At 39.7% G+C, this 21188-nt stretch overlaps 1 protein-coding gene across 1 annotated transcript in view; it reads right to left on the bottom strand.

Annotated features, from left to right (window-relative positions):
* slc12a3 (solute carrier family 12 member 3) overlaps positions 1-17671 on the bottom strand; it is a 48625-nt gene extending 30954 nt beyond the window's left edge. Inside the window, exons 1-8 of the mRNA XM_054619570.1 lie at positions 17387-17671; positions 16377-16514; positions 8350-8425; positions 8109-8204; positions 7214-7353; positions 6970-7080; positions 6439-6550; positions 6129-6259 (exon numbers count right to left, since the gene is read on the bottom strand). Coding sequence (XP_054475545.1) covers positions 6129-6259; positions 6439-6550; positions 6970-7080; positions 7214-7353; positions 8109-8204; positions 8350-8425; positions 16377-16514; positions 17387-17671 — 1089 coding nt within the window. The remainder of the gene's footprint in view (positions 1-6128; positions 6260-6438; positions 6551-6969; positions 7081-7213; positions 7354-8108; positions 8205-8349; positions 8426-16376; positions 16515-17386) is intronic.
* Positions 17672-21188: the final 3517 nt, after the last annotated feature.

Genomic DNA, 21188 nt, shown 5'->3' with positions numbered 1-21188 from the left:
TCAAAATAAATCAGGAATACTCACACATATCACACACCACCAAAAGATTTTCTGCTCGACGCATTGAAATTCACAAACAAAACAGAAGCGATAAAGTTAATGCTGTTGAAGCACTAGCACGGTGTTGCCGTGACGTTTGCGGTCTGGACACGGGGTGAGACAGAGTTGCAGTTTCGTCTATCCTCGGCTTATTTTCTGTAACCAGTATAGGAAGTGTAGCATTACCATCACTGCAGAGCACAAGCCTTTTCTATTGTGTGTGGTTTCAAGGATTATTTATTTTCATGATGCAAACAGCTAGGTTGCAGTTGTAGTCCATTTGCTACACAAGGAAAATATATCAAAACAAAAAAGGTAGTGCATTTCTGTGTTTTTTAAATTGCTTCATGAAGAATGTCAACAGCAGCAACAAACATTGTCTGGGCAAATATGACCAGCAGCTCAACATTAAAAATGTAAATTGTTCAATTTTACTAATTTAGCAGCTGGATTGAAAAGCTAGCTAGTTTGCTAATTCTGCAATGATTGAGACAGATGCTACAGTGAAAGAACATGAAAGCACTGCATAAACTGGTGGGGTTGGCCTATGTTGAGTTACCGCTCGAGATAGCCATTACTCTTGATTAGCTTTTGCTAAGCGCTAGTGCAAATCGTTAATGACCCTACTGTTCACTTGATTTATTACGTCAGTAAACATTCTATACAAAAGTTCATGGGTGATCGCTAGTTTCAAGTTTTCTTCATTAAAAGCATGATGCTCATTTAGTAAATTATGGTCCCACTTAGAGTTAAATAGACTTCAGGGCATAGCTACATTGCAAATCCTGTCTCAAAGCGATGCAGAAAAACTAGTTCATGCATTTGTTACCTCTAGACTAGATTACTGTAACTCCTTATTATCAGGCTGCTCTAATAAGTCCATTAAATCTCTACAGTTGATCCAGAATGCTGCAGCATGTGTTCAAACAAAAACTAAGAAAAGAGTATTAGCTTCTCTGCACTGGCTCCCTGTTAAATCAAGAATAAAATTTAAAATTCTTCTACTTACCTACAAAGCTCTAACTGGCCAGGCACCGTCTTATCTTAAGGAACTTATAGTTCCATATTACCCAACTAGAGAGCTGGGCTCAATCAATGCAGGGTTACTTGTGGTTCCTAGAGTATATAAAAGTAGGATGGGAGCCAGAGCCTTCAGTTATCAGGCTCCTCTTCTGTGGAACCAGGTTCCAGTTTCAGTCCGGGGGGCAGACACACTCACCACTTTTAAGAGCAGGCTTAAGACCTTCCTTTTTGATAGCGCTTATAGTTAGGGCTGGTTCTGGTTCGCCTTGGTCCAGCCCCTAGATATGCTGCTATATGCCTAGACAGCCGGGGGACTACCTAGGATATACCTGGACTGTGGTCGTGCATCCTGCTATGGCCCTGCTGACACCGACTGCTACTACCGTTATTATTATTAGTCACATTACTATTACTATTATCTGTACCATTACGCATATTAGCTTTGCTTCCACCCTGAAGCCCTTTTTGCTTTCTCGCTTTACAGGTTTCCATGAATCGTTGTGGTACCTGGACCGTAGTCGTGCCTCCTGCTGTGAGCCGACTGACACCCACTGCTACTTCGATTATTATTATTAATCACATTACTATTCCCTATTTCATAATTATAATTCTACTATAATAATTAAATTCTGTTATTATAAGTAGTCTTCATTTTTTACTACTCTTATTATATGAATCATTTATGTCATATACATTGAATTTGTTGTATCTCTGTTATGCTGTTCATTCTGTACATATGACATCTATTGCATTCTGTCCATCCTGGGAGAAGGATCCTTCCTCTGTCGCTCTTCCATAGGTTTCTTCCTTTTTTCTCCCTGTTAAAGGGGTTTTTTAGGGGAGTTTTTCCTGTGCCGATGTTCCGGGACAGAGGATGTCGCATGTGTAATTGAATTAAATGACAGTTTGCTACTACGGTGTTGTCCATGCTTTCCTCTTACAGTATTGATTCTTTCATAGTGGGTTTTAAGTTACCTGTAACCTTTTTGGTTGCCTTAACCCAGTGGTTCTCAAACTGTGGGGCGCAGTGGTATCACAGGCGGGGCGGAGGGGGAAATGCTGATTTTTATTTTTTATTTCAAGAACTTTATTGAGAACTTCACATATTACAAAAGTACAAAGTACACAGACATAAAACTAAGTCTTTAATAAATACATGGCGAAATGCCTGTACTTTCGCGTAAATGTTTACGTTACGCCGCTAACAGGTTACGCTTGCGCGATGGCCAAGCTCCTTGGCGACTCACATGTGTAGCTTTACTAGCTTAGTGTGCAAAATGAAGAAATCTAAGGTCTCAGAAACATATACTATTTCTCTTCATTTCTATTATTCTGTCATTGGGTCTTTGACTGGGATGTGTGGTGTTTCTATTTCTGCTAAGCCCAACATTGTCAGCAGAGGGCGCTCTCTGTATTATACTGAGCATCAGCCGCTCCCGCCAGTAGAGAAGAAGAAAGCTCAATACTGATGAGCGGAACAGAGAGCGCTTCTGACCTAATTTTATATTTTTATATATTTGCAGGTAAACTGACTTTAAACATAAACATGTTGACATAAAATATGTATTCACTTCAAGCCATAGTAAATGTTAAATGCCATTGAATTAGATTGTAGTCAGGAATGAGTTTTTCCCGCGCTTCTATTGTTAAAATGGCGGTGCTCATGAAAATAATTCTGCTGACTAATGCTAATCTAAAAGACAGCCCGGTTCTATGTGAGCTACAGTAGTTATATGCTTTATATATCTTTGTTGGTTGATGACTGTGTGAAGTATGGCTGAATTGAGGGAATGTATATAGCAACATAGTTAAAGAATGAGCCAGTGTCGGGCTGGAGAGCTAAGTACAGGTCCTGCTAATTGAATGCTAATCGCTACTTGCAGGCTAACATATTAACACCACATGCTATCCCTCCAAAGCCACTGGGTCATATGAAAATGTTTTAAGGTAAATCTTTAACAAAATAAGAGTTCAGTCAATAATCACTGTTCAATGTTTCTTTATTGTAATTTCTGTGAGGAATCCTGTGAAAAGAGAAGTGTTTATGGCACTCTATACGAGTTGGCAATGATAGGGAAATGTTTGTTATGATGAGTATTTTGTTATGGTGTAAAGGTACACGCGAGTAGAGAAGAAGAAAGCTGTCAATACGTGATCAGCGGAACAGAGAGCGCTTCTGACCTAATTTTATATTTGTATATATTTGCAGGAAAATTAAATGTGTTGCACCAGAGTGAGCTTATTGTCATTCTTAGTCCTGTAACACAGGCGATGCATCCGAGACAAACAGCAAGATGCCAAGAAGAAAATATGATGATGCCTATCTTGCTCTGGGTTTCACAGTGAATGCGGTAGGAGATGAGGAGAGACCAGTCTGTGTTTTATGTCTGAAAACTCTGGCAGCGGACAGTATGAAACCCAACAAATTAAAAAGACACTTGGAGACATTGCACCCCACTCACGTCAATAAGCCACTGGAGTTCTTTCAGAGGAAACTTGGTGAATACCACAAGCAGGCAAATCACTTTGTAAAAGTGGTATCAGTAACCAACAAAGCACAACTGGCGTCATACAAGGTCGCATACAAAATTGCGCAGTGCAAGAAACCACACACCATCGCCAAGGAGCTCATACTCCCGCAGCTCTCGATATGGTTTCAAGGATGCTTGATGAGACAAGCGCCGCAAAATTGAAGACTATCCCTCTGTCCAATGACACAGTTGCAAGACGGATAAGTGACATTTCAAATGATCTCAAGGAACAACTCACTGAACAACTGACAGACACACGTTTTGCCTTACAAGTGGACGAGGCTACTGACAGCAATAAAGACTGCTTGCTTATTGCTTTGTTCGCTTTGTCACATCGGAGTCACTGAGTGAGGATTTGCTGTTTTGCAAGTACGTTGCAGGCAGAGCAACAGCTGATGAGCTCTTTAGGCTTCTGGACAGTTACCTGACAGAACACAGGCTGAAATGGGAGAATTGTGTGGGTTTCTGCACAGATGGTGCGCAGACCATGGCAGGGAAAAAGAAGGGCTTGCAGGCGCTGATAAAGAGTGTCTCTCCAAATGCGCAATGGACACACTGTGTCATACACGGAGAAGCGCTAGCAGCAAGACAGATGAGCCGTGAACCGTGAGTTTTGACCGATGCTATCAGCGTGGTCAATTTCATAAAAACAAAACCCCTGAAAGCACGACTGTTTTCCGCACTCTGTGAGGAGATGGGAGCGGAACATTCAGCTGTGCTGTTTCACAGCGAAGCTCGGTGGCTCTCACGAGGTAAAGTGTCGCGAGTCTTTGAGCTTAGAGAGGAAATTCGGGTGTTTCTGGAGTAGGAGGGACGTATGGATGAATTTGCATGCAAGTTTTTCACTTTTTTTTTTTTTTTTTACAACGTTAAACATCCGTCATATACATATGACATATGTCATATACAGGACAGTACAATACAATTGAAATTGTACACATATTACCCATATTAATTGAATATTAATTATTAATTTGCAGGCAAGTTTGCTGATGAAGAATTTCTGATGAAACTGGCCTTTCTCAGTGACATATTTGGAAAGCTGAATGAATTAAATCTTCATCTTCAAGGCAGCGACAAGCACCTTCCTCACCTAGCAGACAAGATCAGCGGTTTCACTCGGAAGCTGGAGATGTGGGACAGGCGACTTGATCAAGGGAATATTGATTCCTTTGAGAATCTGAGTGAATTTGCTGAAACCAGTGATTTGGATGCCACCACAGTGATTCCTTGTCTCAAAGAGCACATCTCTTCCCTGAGAGGATACTTTCAAAAATACCTCCCACACAACAGTGCTCAGTATGACTGGGTGAGAGATCCCTTCAATGCAGCAGCACCTGCTGATTTCAGCTCTACTGAAGAGGACCAGTTTATCGAGATGACGTCTGACTCTACCCGGAGGCTGAGGTTTACAGCTCAAACACTGAGTGAGTTCTGGCTTGGTGTGGAGAGGGAGCATCCACTCATCGGACAGAGGGCTGTGGGCATTCTGCTTCCCTTCACCACATCCTACCTCTGTGAGGTCGGCTTTTCTGCTGTTGCCTCTCTCAAAACAAAATACAGATCTAAGCTCAACATTGAGCATGAATTGAGAGTGGCCGTATCAAGTCTGCAACCCCGTTTTAAAAAGATCTGTAGTGGAAAGCAGGCTCATTGCAGCCACTAATACTGATAAAACTTGATGGCTCACACATATCTGTACTAATTTTGTTTTGCACAGGTTGCACGTTATTGTTGTTTTGAAAAGATATGCAATGTAAAACTCAGTAAAACTCTTTATTGCCAAATATTTGAACTTGTTTTGTTTAGTTTTCACAGGTTGCACTTATTGTTATTATCTTGAAAAGATATTCAGTGTAAAACAGGTTAATTGCAGCCACAATAAGCTATTTTTTGCCAAATATTAGTTCTTTTTTGCACAGATAGAACTTTATTTGCATTGTTCTAACAAAGTGATTGCACATTTTATTTGTTTTTGTCTGATGGAGCAATCTGGTTTACTTGAAAGTGATTGCAATTTTCTTCATTCTGTTGTTGTTATTTCAATAAACATTCAACGTGGACCATTTTGTTACAATTTTGTTGGTGCGGTGGGGCATGAACATTTTTCTTCATCCAAAGTGGGGCGTGACAGAAAAAGTTTGAGAACCACTGCCTTAACCAAACTGTTGTACTTAGCTCCACTCTCTCATGTCTGTTCTGGTTGGCAAACTAATGGGTGATGTCATGATGACTACAACCACTTCTTCATATACATAACCTCCTATCAACCATTAGCTAAATTGTATTGTTTCAACCAGCCAAAGACAGAAGCTATGCATCTTTAAAATACAACGTAGAATTAAAATATGTTGTACTAAAATCTTAAGATTTTGACCTGAATCCATCAACAACACTACTAGATACCCATATATGTGTATATTGGTTTTTAGCTGAACAATGCTTACATACCACTGACAACAATGCATGGTATTTTCTTAATCAGGATTTTACACGAATATAAAAAGCCAGAGAGAAAGAAACAAATTAACATACCTTCAGATCGCCTGATATGTTAGCTCCTGCCAGGATGCCCGTGGCGGAGGGGAAGAAAATGGAGAACATTCCAAAGAAGCTGCCCTCTGGTCCCCGCCAGTCGGGTACAAAATTGGAGGCAAAGATATCCGCTGTTTAAGGTGAAATAGTTAGATTATCAAAGAGCTCTGAAAGGGAGAGACTCGAAGGTTGGTTATCCTTGATTTGTGTATAAACCACCGCACACATATTAAATTGCTCTACATTGAAAGAGGAAACTTTGCATTTGCCTGCAGGAATATGATACTCTGAGCAAGGATTGAACAGTTACCTTTGTAGCTAAAGAAACCCCTGGCTTGTTTCTGTGGGGAAGCAGGAGTGATCGTTCCAACAATGAAACTGGCAAATGATACCAGGATGACTAGAAAGAACAAAACCTGCGCCTGTGGAGGGCAGAATATATGGTAAACATACAGTATGGTTGCAGACAGAAATTTACATAAAATAACGAGCTAATGTATCTCACCAAACTAATAAATAACGTTGGTTTTATCACACTAGCTTGGATGAACATGCTGGCTACCAAGCATGCTTGAAATAAACATAATGTCTATTGCTCCTAGTCTTTATGTTAACTTTAGCATTGACTGCTGGCTCTTGCTTTACATAGGTAGAAGTGGTATTGACTTTTCTCATCTGATTATCTGCAAGAAAAATAAGTATTCTTAATAAATAACTAATTCTGTAAGTCATGTAAAGTAGCACAGCAATTAAGTATTTTTATGTGCATTTAAAAATCCCAACAATTTTTTATTTATCACGATGGCAGTTACAATAGTCTTCTATATTTGGTTGAGCTAACCTTTGACTCCCACGCCATGCCAGCCATTGAGATACCTAGTAGAAATGTGACTGTAATGATGCCAATGATGCGGATGTCATTGATTCGGTCCACCATGACTGTTCCATTTTCCTGTGAAAGAAAAATGTCAGTGTGTTTCAGGGAAATTTCTGTGTTGTGTTTAAAGAGAAAGAAAAACTGTGATTACTGTACAGAATTATTATAAAAGTTGCTCCGCCTACATATTAGCACACATCCTACTTACATACATAAGATCTGTAACAGTCTCAGCAAAGCCAACAGTGTGCATGGCCACAGCTACAGCATTGGCAAAAGAAAAGATCAGACCAATGGACCCACCCAGCTCTGGACCGAGGCTGCGACTGATCAGGAAGTAAGTCCCACCTCAAAACAAAAGTGTGCACAGAGGGCTGTCAGTACCCGATCCTTCCAGCTGCCCGCTCCGTTCTGCGCATGCGTAAAAGTCAGTGCAGAATGTAACTTATTTTACGACACTGCCTGATCCGTTCCACACTGGACGTGACCCCTATGGACCGGACCAACAAAAACGGACTGTTTAATACTCTTTTTTTTGGCAATCGAATTTGAAATTTTAAGCTATGCCCTACAGACAGATGTTACATTATTTGAGAAACATTGGCAAAAACGTCTTCTTCTACAGACTATAGAGAGAGTTCATATTTGGTAAAGATATATGTAAATTTCTATCTTTAAATGTTTAAAAGTTAATTTTTAGATGTGTGTATATATACGTATATATGGCATTTACATTTTAGTTAAGGAGATTGCGGTGATCCATGTCAGGATTTAGGGATGCCGATGGCCGTAAAACAACTCAGAAGAAGAAATCCTTCAAATGTTCACACATGCGTAGTACAAATCGGGCAGGAATAAGTATGCACATGCGCAGAACGGATCGGGCAGCTGGAACGGTTCGGGTACTGACAAGGGCAACATGTAATGTGGGAAATGTGGTCATCATGCACATTTCATGATGACCACATTTTCCCACTGGCATTTAACAGTCTTATGTTTGTTTTCTCATATTAATCCTTCTTAATATCCTTTGAATTTTCTTAATAATATTTCTAGTTTATTAAGTAGGTTGTTATCATGTATGAAGCACTGAGGGAACAGACCTCCTTTGACCTTGCCATTGGTAGCAATTGCTGAGGTCGAGAGACCAGTGATCCCAGTTATACAGGAGGATAGCAGGATAATCACCCAGGTCAGACCTGACATAAAGACACACAGAGAAAGAGAGAAATTATTATAGTGAGACAGACTGATGCACTCATAGACTGAAGTATCAAAGACATGTTTTAGAGAAATTTGCATCTATAATTGACCAATCACATTAACAAGTTTCGTTGGACGTACCTATACCAGCTTGAGCAGTGATCCAAGGCAACCTCAAGTACAAGATAACACCCCAGATGTTTAACATGCAACGGATCTACAAAAAGACAGTTACAGACATAATTTACCAAATTCCCAATATTTTGTTAAACCAAAACAGCATTTGAAGTGCAACAGCAACACTAATAAAGCATGCCAGGGAAACAGCTCTCTAGCAAGGAAAGTCGCACTGAATTCATTTCCGCACTCATTTTCTTAAGGTGGTCAAAAAAAAGCCATATGGACATTACCAACTGTCAATCTAACCAAAAAAAAAGAAAACTGTTCTACAGATTGAGTTCTAACACACTTTGACTTCTGTAATGTAGCCGAGCCTATATTTTAATATTCATGTGGATGTTGATAATGATAGCCTTAGTACTGCGTTTAGTTCATTATTAGATTCTATTGGCTTCTGCCAGTGTGTACATAAACCAACTCACTGTTTTAACCATACCCTCGACCTTGTTCTGGTATATGGTATTGAAATAGAAAATGTAATTGTCTCTCAACAGAACTCTCTTTTATCGGACCATTATCTAATAACCTTTGAATTTTTACTACCAGAGTGTACGCCATTAGGCAAAAGTTTCTACACTAGATGTCTATCTGATAGTGCTGTAGCTAAATTTAAAGAAGCGATTTCTTCAGGGTTTTATTCATTACCATTGCTCAATATAACAGAGGACGCCTACGCTAACTTTAGTCCGTCTCAGATTGACCATCTTGTTGATAGTGCTGCATGCTCACTGCGAATGACACTAGACTCTATAGCTCCTCTAAAAAAGGAGCTAATAAAAGAAAGGAGGTTTGCTCCATGGTATAACCCTCAAACCCACGAATTAAAGCAAATATCGCGAAAACTTGAAAGGATATGGCGTTCCACCAATGTGGATGAAATGCGGTTAGTCTGGCGAGACAGTCTTAAATATATAAGAAGGCACTCCGTAATGCTAGAGCAGCCTATTATTCAGCATTAATAGAGAAAAATAAGAACAACCCCAGGGTTCTCTTCAGCACTGTAGCCAGGCTGACAGAGAGTCACAGCTCTGTTGAGCCGTGTATTCCTATAAACCTCAGTAGTAGTGACTTCATGAACTTCTTTAATGATAAGATTCTAACTATTAGAGAAAAAAAAAGAAATCTACTGCCCTCAAACAGTACCGATCGATCCACAGCTGTAGAACCTGAAATATATTTAGATGGCTTTTCACCCATCGACCTTCAACAATTGACTTTAACTATTTCTAAGTCTAACCCTTCCACCTGTCTCTTAGACCCGATTCCAACTCGGCTGCTTAAGGAAGTTTTACCTTTAATTAGCAATTCTTTATTAGAAATTATCAATCTGCCATGTACCACAGGCCTTCAAACTAGCTGTAATCAAACCTCTTCTTAAGAAACCTACTCTTGATCCAGAGGTGTTGGCTAACTATAGACCTATATCTAACCTTTCGTTCCTCTCTAAGATCCTTGAGAAAGCAGTAGCAAATCAGCTGTGTGACTTTATGCATAACAATAGTTTATTTGAGGATTTTCAGTCAGGATTTAGAGTGAATCATAGCACAGAGACGGCACTGGTGAAAATTACCAATGACCTTCTAATAGCTTCAGACAAAGGACATGTCTCTGTACTTGTATTGTTAGACCTTAGTGCTGCATTTGATACCATTGATCATCAAATCCTATTACAGAGATTGGAGCATCTAATAGGCATTAAAGGAACCGCACTTAGCTGGTTTAAGTCGTATTTATCAGACCGATCTCAGTTTGTAGATGTAAACAATGAAAGCTCGATGAAAACCAGGGTCAGTCACGGAGTTCCACAAGGGTCTGTTCTTGGACCAATTTTATTTACCTTATATATGCTTCCCTTAGGGAATATTATCAGAAAACACTCAATAAACTTTCATTGTTATTCAGATGATACCCAGTTATATCTATCAATTAAGCCAGACGAAACTAATCAGTTCTCTAAACTTCAAGCATGTCTTACAGACATAAAAACCTGGATGACCTGTAACTTCTTAATGTTAAACTCCGAAAAGTTATTCTACTAGGCCCAGATCACCTTCGAAATCAATTATCTAACGATATAGTTTCTCTAGATGGCATTGCTCTGGCATCCAGCACTACCGTTAAGAACCTCGGAGTTATCTTTGATCAGGATCTGTCTTTTAACTCTTATATAAAACAGATCTCAAGGACAGCCTTTTTTCATTTATGTAACATTGTGAAAATCAGGCAAATCCTGTCTCAAAGTGATGCAGAAAAACTAGTTCATGCATTTGTTACCTCTCGACTAGATTACTGTAACTCCTTATTATCAGGCTGCTCTAATAAGTCTCTTAAATCTCTACAGTTGATCCAGAATGCTGCAGCACGTGTTCTAACAAAAACTAAGAAAAGAGATCATATTACTCCAGTATTAGCTTCTCTGCACTGGCTCCCTGTTAAATCAAGAATATAATTAAAAATTTGTCTACTTACCTACAAAGCTCTAACTGGCCAGGCACCGTCTTATCTTAAGGAACTTATAGTTCCATATTACCCAACTCGAGAGCTGCGCTCAATCAATGCAGGGTTACTTGTGGTTCCTAGAGTATATAAAAGTAGGATGGGAGCCAGAGCTTTCAGTTATCAGGCTCCTCTTCTGTGGAACCAGGTTCCAGTTTCAGTCCGGGGGCCAGACACACTCACCACTTTTAAGATCAGGCTTAAGACCTTCCTTGTTGATAGCGCTTATAGTTAGGGCTGGTTCTGGTTCGCCTTGGTCCAGCCCCTAGATATGCTGCTATATGCCTAGACAGCCGGGGGACTACCTAGGATACACTGAGCTCCTCTCTCCTCTTCTCTCCCTCCTTCTTTATGTATTAATCTCCTATTTATGCACATTACTGATTTTGCTTCTTCCCCGGAGTCCTTGTGCTTTCTCGCCTCGCAGGTTCCCAGGAATCGGGGTTATATTTGGACTGTCATCGTGCCACCTGCTGAGGTCCTGCTGACACCCACTGCTACTACCACTATCATTATTAGTCACATTACTATTATTATTCCCTGTACTATTACGCTTATTGACTTTGCTTCTACCCTGGAGTCTTTGTGCTTTCTCGCTTCGCAGGCTTCTATAAATCGTGGCTGTACCTGGACTGTGGTCATGCATCCTGCTATGGCCCTGCTGACACGACTGCTACCACCATTATTATTACTAGTCACATTACTATTACTATTACCTGTACCATTACGCATATTAGCTTTACTTCCACCCTGAAGCCCTTTTTGCTTTCTCGCTTTGCAGGTTTCCATGAATCATTGTGGTACCTGGACCATAGTCGTGCCTCCTGCTGTGAGCCGACTGACACCCACTGCTACTTCGATTATTATTATTAATCACATTACTATCCCTATTTCATAATTATAATTCTACCAAAATAATTGCTGCTGTTATTATAAGTAGTCTTATTATATGAATAATTTATGTCATATACATTGAATATGTTGTATCTCTGTTATGATGTTTATTCTGTACACATGACATCTATTGCATTCTGTCCATCCTGGGAGAAGGATCCCTCCTCTGTCACTCTCCCATAGGTTTCTTCCTTTTTTCTACCCGTTAAAGGGGTTTTTCAGGGGAGTTTTTCCTGTGCCGATGTGAGGGTTCCAGGACAGAGGATGTCGCATGTGTACAGATTGTAAAGCCCTCTGAGGCAAATTTGTAATTTGTGATTCTGGGCTTTACAAAATAAACTGAATTGAATTGAATTGAACTCCATAGCGAAACCACCTATCAGAGGGGCAGTGATGCTGAGGTCAGACAGGCACAATCCCCCAAAAGAGAGAATTATTTTATATAAATATATTAAATAAATAACTTGCTGCAGAGAACTCCTAAGCAGAAACCGTCACGAGAGAAAGGTTATGGGTAAAACTTGTTAGAATGAGCTTGCATGAATTGAAGTTAAGCCACAGTTAAGATGGGTCAAGTAAACCCTAGCAAAGGATAGGCTAGAGTCTCGATGGCCGCACACAAGGATAGTGCAGGTCTAGATAGACCACAGTAAAGTCTGGTGGGATCTTGACAGATCATGGAATTGATAGCAGGGTTATCGGCAGACCACAGGAAAGGATATGTGGGGGTCAAGTTAGAACGCAGCAGAGGAGAGTTATGGGCCATATTTGACCGCAGAACAGGATAGTTGTGGTCACGTTAGACCTCAGCACAGATAGTTGGTCAGCTAAGACCGCAAAACAGAATAGCAGGGTAGAGTAAGACCAGAGAGAGACCTGAAGAGTCCCTGGAGACTGGATAAAAGAGAAGACAGGCATTTTAGTTTGTTTTTTACCCGGGAATGAGAATACAGTCCTGTTAGACCAGGTCATGTTCGACCATAAATTGTGAAAAGCGATCCTTCTTGACCAGGTAATGGTAGACCAGGAAATGAGAAATTTGAGTCACTCAGACCAGGTCACTGCCGACCAGGAAATTAGAAATTGGGTCCTCAGGACCGGGTCACATTCCGAACGGGAAATGAGAAACGGTCACATTAGACCTGGGGAATGGAAATTGGTCACGTTAGACCAGGTAAATGAGAAAAGGTCACTTTAGACTAGGTCATGTTAGACCAGGAAATGAGAAAATGGTCACAATAGACCAGGGCTGTTTCTCAATCAGTGAACTTCTCTGTACTTGTGTCCTCCTGAACTTGTGAAACGTCATCTAGCGCTGCCCAAGTACTGTTCCAAAACACAAGTTCGCATTCAGCCAAGTACAGTCCAAATGCCCGGAAATGTTCTTTCTTTCGCCCGTCATATCGGGGATGCATCGGAGGTGACTTGTGTGGACTTTGGACAACCAAGTATCCCAGAATGCATTTCGCACCAACTGCTAAAAAGAAACAATGGCGGAGACAACTCACAACTGTAAGTTATCATTTTCGAAATACTGCTGTTGTTGTGTAACGGAATTTAGCCTCTGACCTGTTTGATCCGGTGCTTACTGTTATTAATGTAATCTATTTCTTTCATTGCTTGATAGGCAGTGTAAGAGCACACCTATCTTCCCAGGTTCTGAGTCAAAAAGTTACAGTAGCCTACCTGATTACTGTATTATAGACATGAAATGTCCTGTTTCTGTTGATGTCTGTCCTGGTTAATGACCAATGATGTGCGTGGCACAGATGAAGTACAGGTACTGTGTATTGTGATGTCTGTGCACCTAACTGTACAAGGCCTGTCAGACTGAGTATCAGCCTCTTTATGTTGACATTACATTACATTACATTACAGTCATTTAGCAGACGCTTTTATCCAAAGCGACTTACAGGAAGTGTATTCAACATAGGTATTCAAGAGAACTACTAGTCACCAGAAGTCATAAGTGCATCTCCTTTCTTAAACAAGCATCTTAAGGCATAAACCAGAGCAAAAGTATAGTGCAGAGGCAAATTACTACGAAAACAATAATTGCAACAGACTAATACGAATATAACAAGTGCTACAAACCACTACGAATAGGATAAGTGCAGTAAACGAATACGAATTCAATAAGTGCAGCGGACTGATACGAATACAGTAAATGCAACAACTAATACGAATGCAGCAACAACTAATACGAATGCAACTAATACGCATAGTACCATGCCAAAGCCTTCAGTTATCAAGCTCCTCTTCTGTGGAAACAGCTTCCAGTTTCAGTCAGGGGGGAAAGACACACTCACCACTTTTAAGAGTAGGCTTAAGACTTTCCTTTTTGATAACGCTTATAGTTAGGGTTGGCTCAGGTTTGCCTTGGTCCAGCACCTAGATATGCTGCTGTAGGCCTAGACTGCCGGGGGACTAACTAGGATACACTGAGCTCCTCTCTCTCCGTTTTTATTATTATTAGTCACATTGCTATTACTATTCCATATACCATTACTGCTCTTATCATTATTAATATTCTACTATATCCATTTCTGCTGTTATGTTGTTCATTCTGTACACATGACATCTATGGCATTTATGTCCATCCTGGGAGAAGGATCCCTCCTCTGCTGTTTTCTTCCTTTTTTTCCTCCCGGTAAAGTTTTTTTTTTCTGAGAGTTTTTCCTGTGCCAATGTGACAGGACCGAGGATGTGTACAGATTGTAAAGTCCTCTGAGGCTAATTTGTAATTTGTGATTTTGGGCTATACAAAATAATTTAAATTGAATTGAATTGAACATAGGGTGTGTCATGTTTATAAGGGACATATTATATATATATACAGTATATACAGTGGGGCAAAAAAGTATTTAGTCAGCCACCAATTGTGCAAGTTCTCCCACTTAAAAAGATGAGAGACGCCTGTAATTTTCATCATAGGTACACTTCAACTATGAGAGACAGAATGGGGAAAGAATCCAGGAAATCACAAACAAGCAAGATTTCTCTTCTTTAAGAGGCTCCTCTGTCCTCCACTCGTTACCTGTATTAATGGCACCTGTTTGAACTTGTTATCAGTATAAAAGACACCTGTCCACAACCTCAAACAGTTACACTCCAAATCCAAACGCCACTATGGCCAAGACCAAAGAGCTGTCAAAGGACACCAGAAACAAAATTGTAGACCTGCACCAGGCTGGGAAGACTGAATCTGCAATAGGTAAGCAGCTTGGTGTGAAGAAATCAACTGTGGGAGCAATTATTAGAAAATGGAAGACATACAAGACCACTGATAATCTCCCTCGATCTGGGGCTCCACGCAAGATCTCACCCCGTGGGGCCAAAATGATCACAAGAACGGTGAACAAAAATCCCAGAACCACACGGGGGGACCTAGTGAATGACCTGCAGAGAGCTGGGACCAAAGTAACAAAGGCTACCATCAGTAACACACTACGCCACCAGGGACTCAAATCCTGCAGTGCCAGACGTGTCCCCCTGCTTAAGCCAGTACATGTCCAGGCCCGTCTGAAGTTTGCTAGAGAGCATTTGGATGATCCAGAAGAGGATTGGGAGAATGTCATATGGTCAGATGAAACCAAAATAGAACTTTTTGGTAAAAACTCAACTCGTCGTGTTTGGAGGAGAAAGAATGCCGAGTTGCATCCAAAGAACACCATACCTACTGTGAAGCATGGGGCTGGAAACATCATGCTTTGGGGCTGTTTTTCTGCAAGGGGACCAGGACGACTGATCCGTGTAAAGGAAAGAATGAATGGGGCCATGTATCGTGAGATTTTGAGTGAAAACCTCCTTCCATCAGCAAGGGCATTGAAGATGAAACGTGGCTGGGTCTTTCAGCATGACAATGATCCCAAACACACCGCCCGGGCAACGAAGGAGTGGCTTCGTAAGAAGCATTTCAAGGTCCTGGAGTGGCCTAGCCAGTCTCCAGATCTCAACCCCATAGAAAATCTGTGGAGGGAGTTGAAAGTCCGTGTTGCCCAGCGACAGCCCCAAAACATCACTGCTCTAGAGGAGATCTGCATGGAGGAATGGGCCAAAATACCAGCAACAGTGTGTGAAAAGCTTGTGACTTACAGAAAACGTTTGACCTCTGTCATTGCCAACAAAGGGTATATAACAAAGTATTGAGATGAACTTTTGTTATTGACCAAATACTTATTTTCCACCATAATTTGCAAATATATTCTTTAAAAATCAGACAATGTGATTTTCAGGAATTTCTTTTCTCATTTTGTCTCTCATAGTTTAGGTATACCTATGATGAAAATTACAGGCCTCTCATCTTTTTAGGTGGGAGAACTTGCACAATTGGTGGCTGACTAAATACTTTTTTGCCCCACTGTATATATATATATATATATATATATATACATTTTCCGTAACCTGCTTATCCAGTTAAGGGTCGCAGGGGTGCTGGAGCCTATCTCAGCTGTCAATGGGCGAAGGCAGGGTGCACCCTGGACAGTTCGCCAGTCTAGAGACAAATATATATATATATATATATATATATATATATATATATATATATACAAATATATACAAATGCAGAAATCCCACACTAGTCTAACCATGCCTACCATGACTCCCTGAACCCAGCCAAAGCGAGTAGGTTCAAGTGGTGGCTCCTTTTGGTCCTCCTCGTCTTCCTCTGAGCTGTCTTCTACTCTCATCTGTTCAGCTGTTGTCTCCTCATACAAGGGAGGTCTGGGATCAACCTAGTCCAGTAAAGTGAAATACATTTTTATCTTTATAGTCCAAAATAACCATCACACATTTACAATTAACACCCTTTATCTTAGACGCAAATTCAAATAATAACACACAACCCCCCAAAAAACGTTCAACAGGGAGGAAAAGGAAGAAAGGAATTCCTTGTGAATTGAGCACAGTTATGCCTTGAGATTTTGCTGATATACCAACATATCAACACTAGAGATTGTAGACACTGATACAGAAATCAAGTACAACACAAATCCTTTCAAAATATGGAGTTATCTATTTTAAGGATAATTTTGACTTTTTTATTGCATTTATTATAGTGCAGCTGGGAAAATGAAAGGAAAGGGGAGAGAGAGGGGATGACATGAATCAAGTTGCTGTGTGTATCAAAACCAAGGACTGTTGCTATTGTCATACAATAATAAAAGTATATAAAGTATATAAACACTTAAACAAACTTAAAATGTTAACACACACAATCAAAGAGTGCTGTAGAAGAAGGAATAGGACTACACTGACACCTTTCCTGAGTTTGTCTCACACTAGATTTCTGAATAAAACACTTTATTAAATAATTTCTAGTAGCCAGTTGTACCCAAGTTGTAATCTCGTACCCAAGATTCTGTTTTACAAAAGAAACTTGTTTATAGTAATGGAGCCAGTATTGTCAGGTCATGGAGAGATAGATGACCTGAAACCTAAATAATGTATCATGGGACCAGGATTTGTTTTAGAGCATTTAAAGCTTATTCAGTGGAAATTAGACATAAAATATTATATTATTCCTAACTCTTCAACCTGCGTTATTCTTTTTCTTAATTTAGTTAATTTGAGAAGAGTTTAAGCAGAGAAAGCCAGAGACTCTCACCTCAGGGTTGGCATGCAGCTGGTACAGGGATGGCCTTAAGCGCCTCTGTCGGCCAAACACCTCTGTGTTGGCGTAGAAATCATAGTGTGGTGGGGCGTCCAGAGTCTCGTAGCCACTTAGAGCATCAGATCCACGGGACGCTACACTGCTCCCATCCCCATAGCAGTGATAGTCACCAGACGCATCAAACCCTTCAGGTGTTGCCTTCGCATTGACTACAGGCAGAGAAAGTCTGGGTCTGTATGCAGCCAGCTGAACACCGTCACTGGCTTCTGGTAACTCCATTCAGAATGGCAGATTTGTGTTTTCTGTATTTAAGTGGATTGCAACTGCAAAGATAGCTAAGACAGTGAGTTTTGTGTCAAATCTTTTCTTCAACAACTGTCAAGGTGAGGCCATTCTGTTATTTAAGCTGTATGAGGGGTGCTAGGTGTGGTTTTATACTGTGTTTGACCTTTACCAAAGAGGAGGAGCCCGAGGCTATGTAAGAAGGCTGGTTCACTGAACAGTTAAACTAGACTCATTACAGGAACTATTAAGCATGGAAAATTCCAAATATCATGATCAACCAAAAAATCTTTTTTTTTTGGCCCAGGAAATAAACCGAGTCTACAATTACAAAAAGTTCCTTTCCCAGAAGCCTCAAATAATGCAGAATTAAAAGACTTGAGGAATCATAGCCAAAGTATTGATTTCTTCTTGAGTCAATCCCTGTTGAGTTTAAGTTGCATTTTGTTTCTGGGTGTATAATCAAGATTATTATTCTTCAATTTCCACAGGAGATCATTACTCACACAAACCAACCTGTAAAATAACCATGACTGAGACAACACAATGGCAACAATGTATGCTTGGTAAGCAAATTGGTTAAAATGATACTCTACCATTCCAACTGAATTTAAATTGAATTGTATTATATTTGTAATTATACTTTAGGAGCTTATATCGAATAATTGCTCAGTTTCTCCCCTAAAGTAAGTACAATATATATTTTGTTATCATAAACAATTGAAAATAATAAAATTATGTATTCTTGTAAGTAGTAATGGGAAATTGTGTCAGGAAAAAAACCTTTGCCATAATGTGAGAAGGATCTAGTTGAAACAAAAAAAATGTACATTGTTTTTTGTAATTGAAACAGCTATGTCCTGCCTTATTTTATATAGACAACACACATCTTTTAAATAAATGTGTGATTTATTAAACTGCATCATATCATAGTTGGACCACACTGACAAGCCTATATCTTGGGACTTTACAACAGCCTCATAATATAAGTGGGACTAATACCATGATCATATTATGATGGTCTGGCAGGAACTGAAATATCCTCTCTACTATGGGTAAAGCTACAAAAGTCAAAAAGTCTTTCAAATTAAACAACAAAATAAGCTGTTGATTCATTCCCTTCAGACAGATAGAAACATTTCCTTATCTGACTACCCTTTAAGATAAGATAAAATAAGATAATCCTTTATTAGTCCCGCAGCATAGGGTATAGTATTTCAGGTCTAGGATAAGATCGTTAAGGTTAGGAAAACATTGTGGTTTGATCTAAAATAACTACTATTTTAATGTTAGGAGACCCACCGTTATGGTTATGATAATTAACATGTGGTATGCCTTAAATAAAACAATGTTTACTGTAAGTTGGAAATGAACAGCTGTATCCAGTGTTAAAGTCTAATGTTCACCTGAGCTCCAGGCTCCTGGCATAATTACTATGGTGCTAGAGGTCTTTGTTACTTGAAAGTAAACTTGTGTTTCCATAAAGACATCACTGTGATATCATCATGGTTATTTTCTTAAACATGACTGAGATCCTCCAGACCCACAGAGCTTCCTTCTGCTAAGAATATAGTTACAGTTTACTTGATTAAAATTTCCACTGAAAGGAGTGAGCTTGTTACTTTGAATTACACCCACTCTTTCACAGAAACATTGCACTCATTCACCCACATACAATTTGCATAAACGTAGCCAGTCAAGCAGGAAGTATCTACCCAAATATGTGCAGATCCCACAATGTGACTTTTACTTATAACAGATAATTATTATATTATAGTTACCTTCACATAGGTAAAATATCTGGGGCTGTATTCATAAAGCTTCCTAGTGCAAAGAGTAGCCCCTTGTGACAAAATTCTAATAAAATACTGTTGACGTTTTCTAAGAATCTCCCTTCAAAGATAAGACAAGATCCTAGAAAAGATAAAACGTATTCACAAAGTATCATAGCCCTTAAGAGAGCTCTTAGGGTGGAAAACTATTAAGAGAAGGGAGGAGGACTTTTAAGAGGCTAAAGAGTTTCTTACGCAGAGGAAAAAATGGTGGAAAGATGCAAAGGTAGATGAAATATTCACCAAATGAATCACTGTTAGTTAATAAAAAGCTACAGAGAAAAATCGGGCAGGGATAATGTTTATAGTAGATCTTAATTTAGATGAGCTCACATCTCCCACCCAATGCAAAAACTCTATATAACGCCAGAGATGAAAATCATCACAAAACTAAGATATGTGGTAACTTAAAAAATGCAACAGTGTTTGCTGGTTTACATGCCGAACAATGCCGTTACTTATATAGACACACAAGCAATTACAGAAACTGATGAAAGCACAGCTATTTTTTCCCCTGTTATTATGAAATTAACAAGTAGGCCTACTAAAATCAACAGCATTGTAAATAAACGTAAGCAAATAAATATAAAAAGAAGGCTTGTGTTTTCAGACATTTTGTAGGCTACTTTTAAAGTAGGTCTATGGCTAACAATAAACTCAAATGCTCATTACTTAAAATAGTTCAATTCATAGTTACACCATGTCTGAATAGAAATTAAAATCAAAATGTAGGCCCATCAATTTCACTGTCCATTCTATTCCCTTTAGTGCATTTTTCTTTTTTGGATCAACCAATAACACTTCTTTAAAAGAATGCGTCATACCTAACACAGTGTAAATAACATCTCCTCACTGAGGGGGAAGTTTCTGTCCCTTCAATGTTCCTTAATAATAATAATAATAATAATAATAACAATCAATCCTTTATTAGTCCCACAATGGGGAAATTATTTCTCTGCATTTAACCCATCCCGGAGGAGCAGTGGGCTGCAATGAAGCGCCCGGGGAGCAACTTGGGGTAAGGTGTCTTGCTCAAGGACACCTCGGCATGTTGCCGGTAGAGGGGTTTGAACCACCAACCTTGTGGTTACGGGACAAGCGCTCTACCTCATGTGCCACAGCCGCCCAAACATGTGCCCCGTGTGAGGCTCAAACTCACGACCTTCAGATTATGAGACTGACGCGCTGCCTACTGCGCCAACGAGGCCTAATCAATCCTAGACTAGGACTCCTTGCTTACATTTTTTAAAAAGCGCTTTTATACTACATGTCATTTACCCATTCACACCTATTCATACACTGATGGCATTCCATGCAAGGTACCATTTGGACTAATCATACACATTCACACTCTTTCATACACTGAGGGTTAAGAATGTCTGTGAAACTTCCCTTGAATGAAACCACCACCACTGGAATATATCTCTTGCAAGGTGACATTTTCAATACAAAAATATTTTGTTCTTCTTCAGTGCAACTGGGTACTGAAGAAGTATAGCCACCATATATTTTCTTACTTATTCTTTAGATTTTTGTGAAAGTGTGTCTTTTAAATATACACTAAAAAGTCTAACCTAATTTCTTAAAAGGTATACTACAGACTATAAGCAGGCTATGCTTCGGGCATGGCTACCAATGTACAGGTCACTACAGTTTTCAAATAACTGCAACCTTTTTGGTTG

This window comes from Anoplopoma fimbria, chromosome 19 (assembly GCF_027596085.1).
Source record: "Anoplopoma fimbria isolate UVic2021 breed Golden Eagle Sablefish chromosome 19, Afim_UVic_2022, whole genome shotgun sequence".
Lineage (NCBI taxonomy): Eukaryota > Metazoa > Chordata > Actinopteri > Perciformes > Anoplopomatidae > Anoplopoma > Anoplopoma fimbria.
Note: the sequence above shows the minus strand (reverse complement) of the source record. Positions and strands in the feature narration are given on the sequence as shown.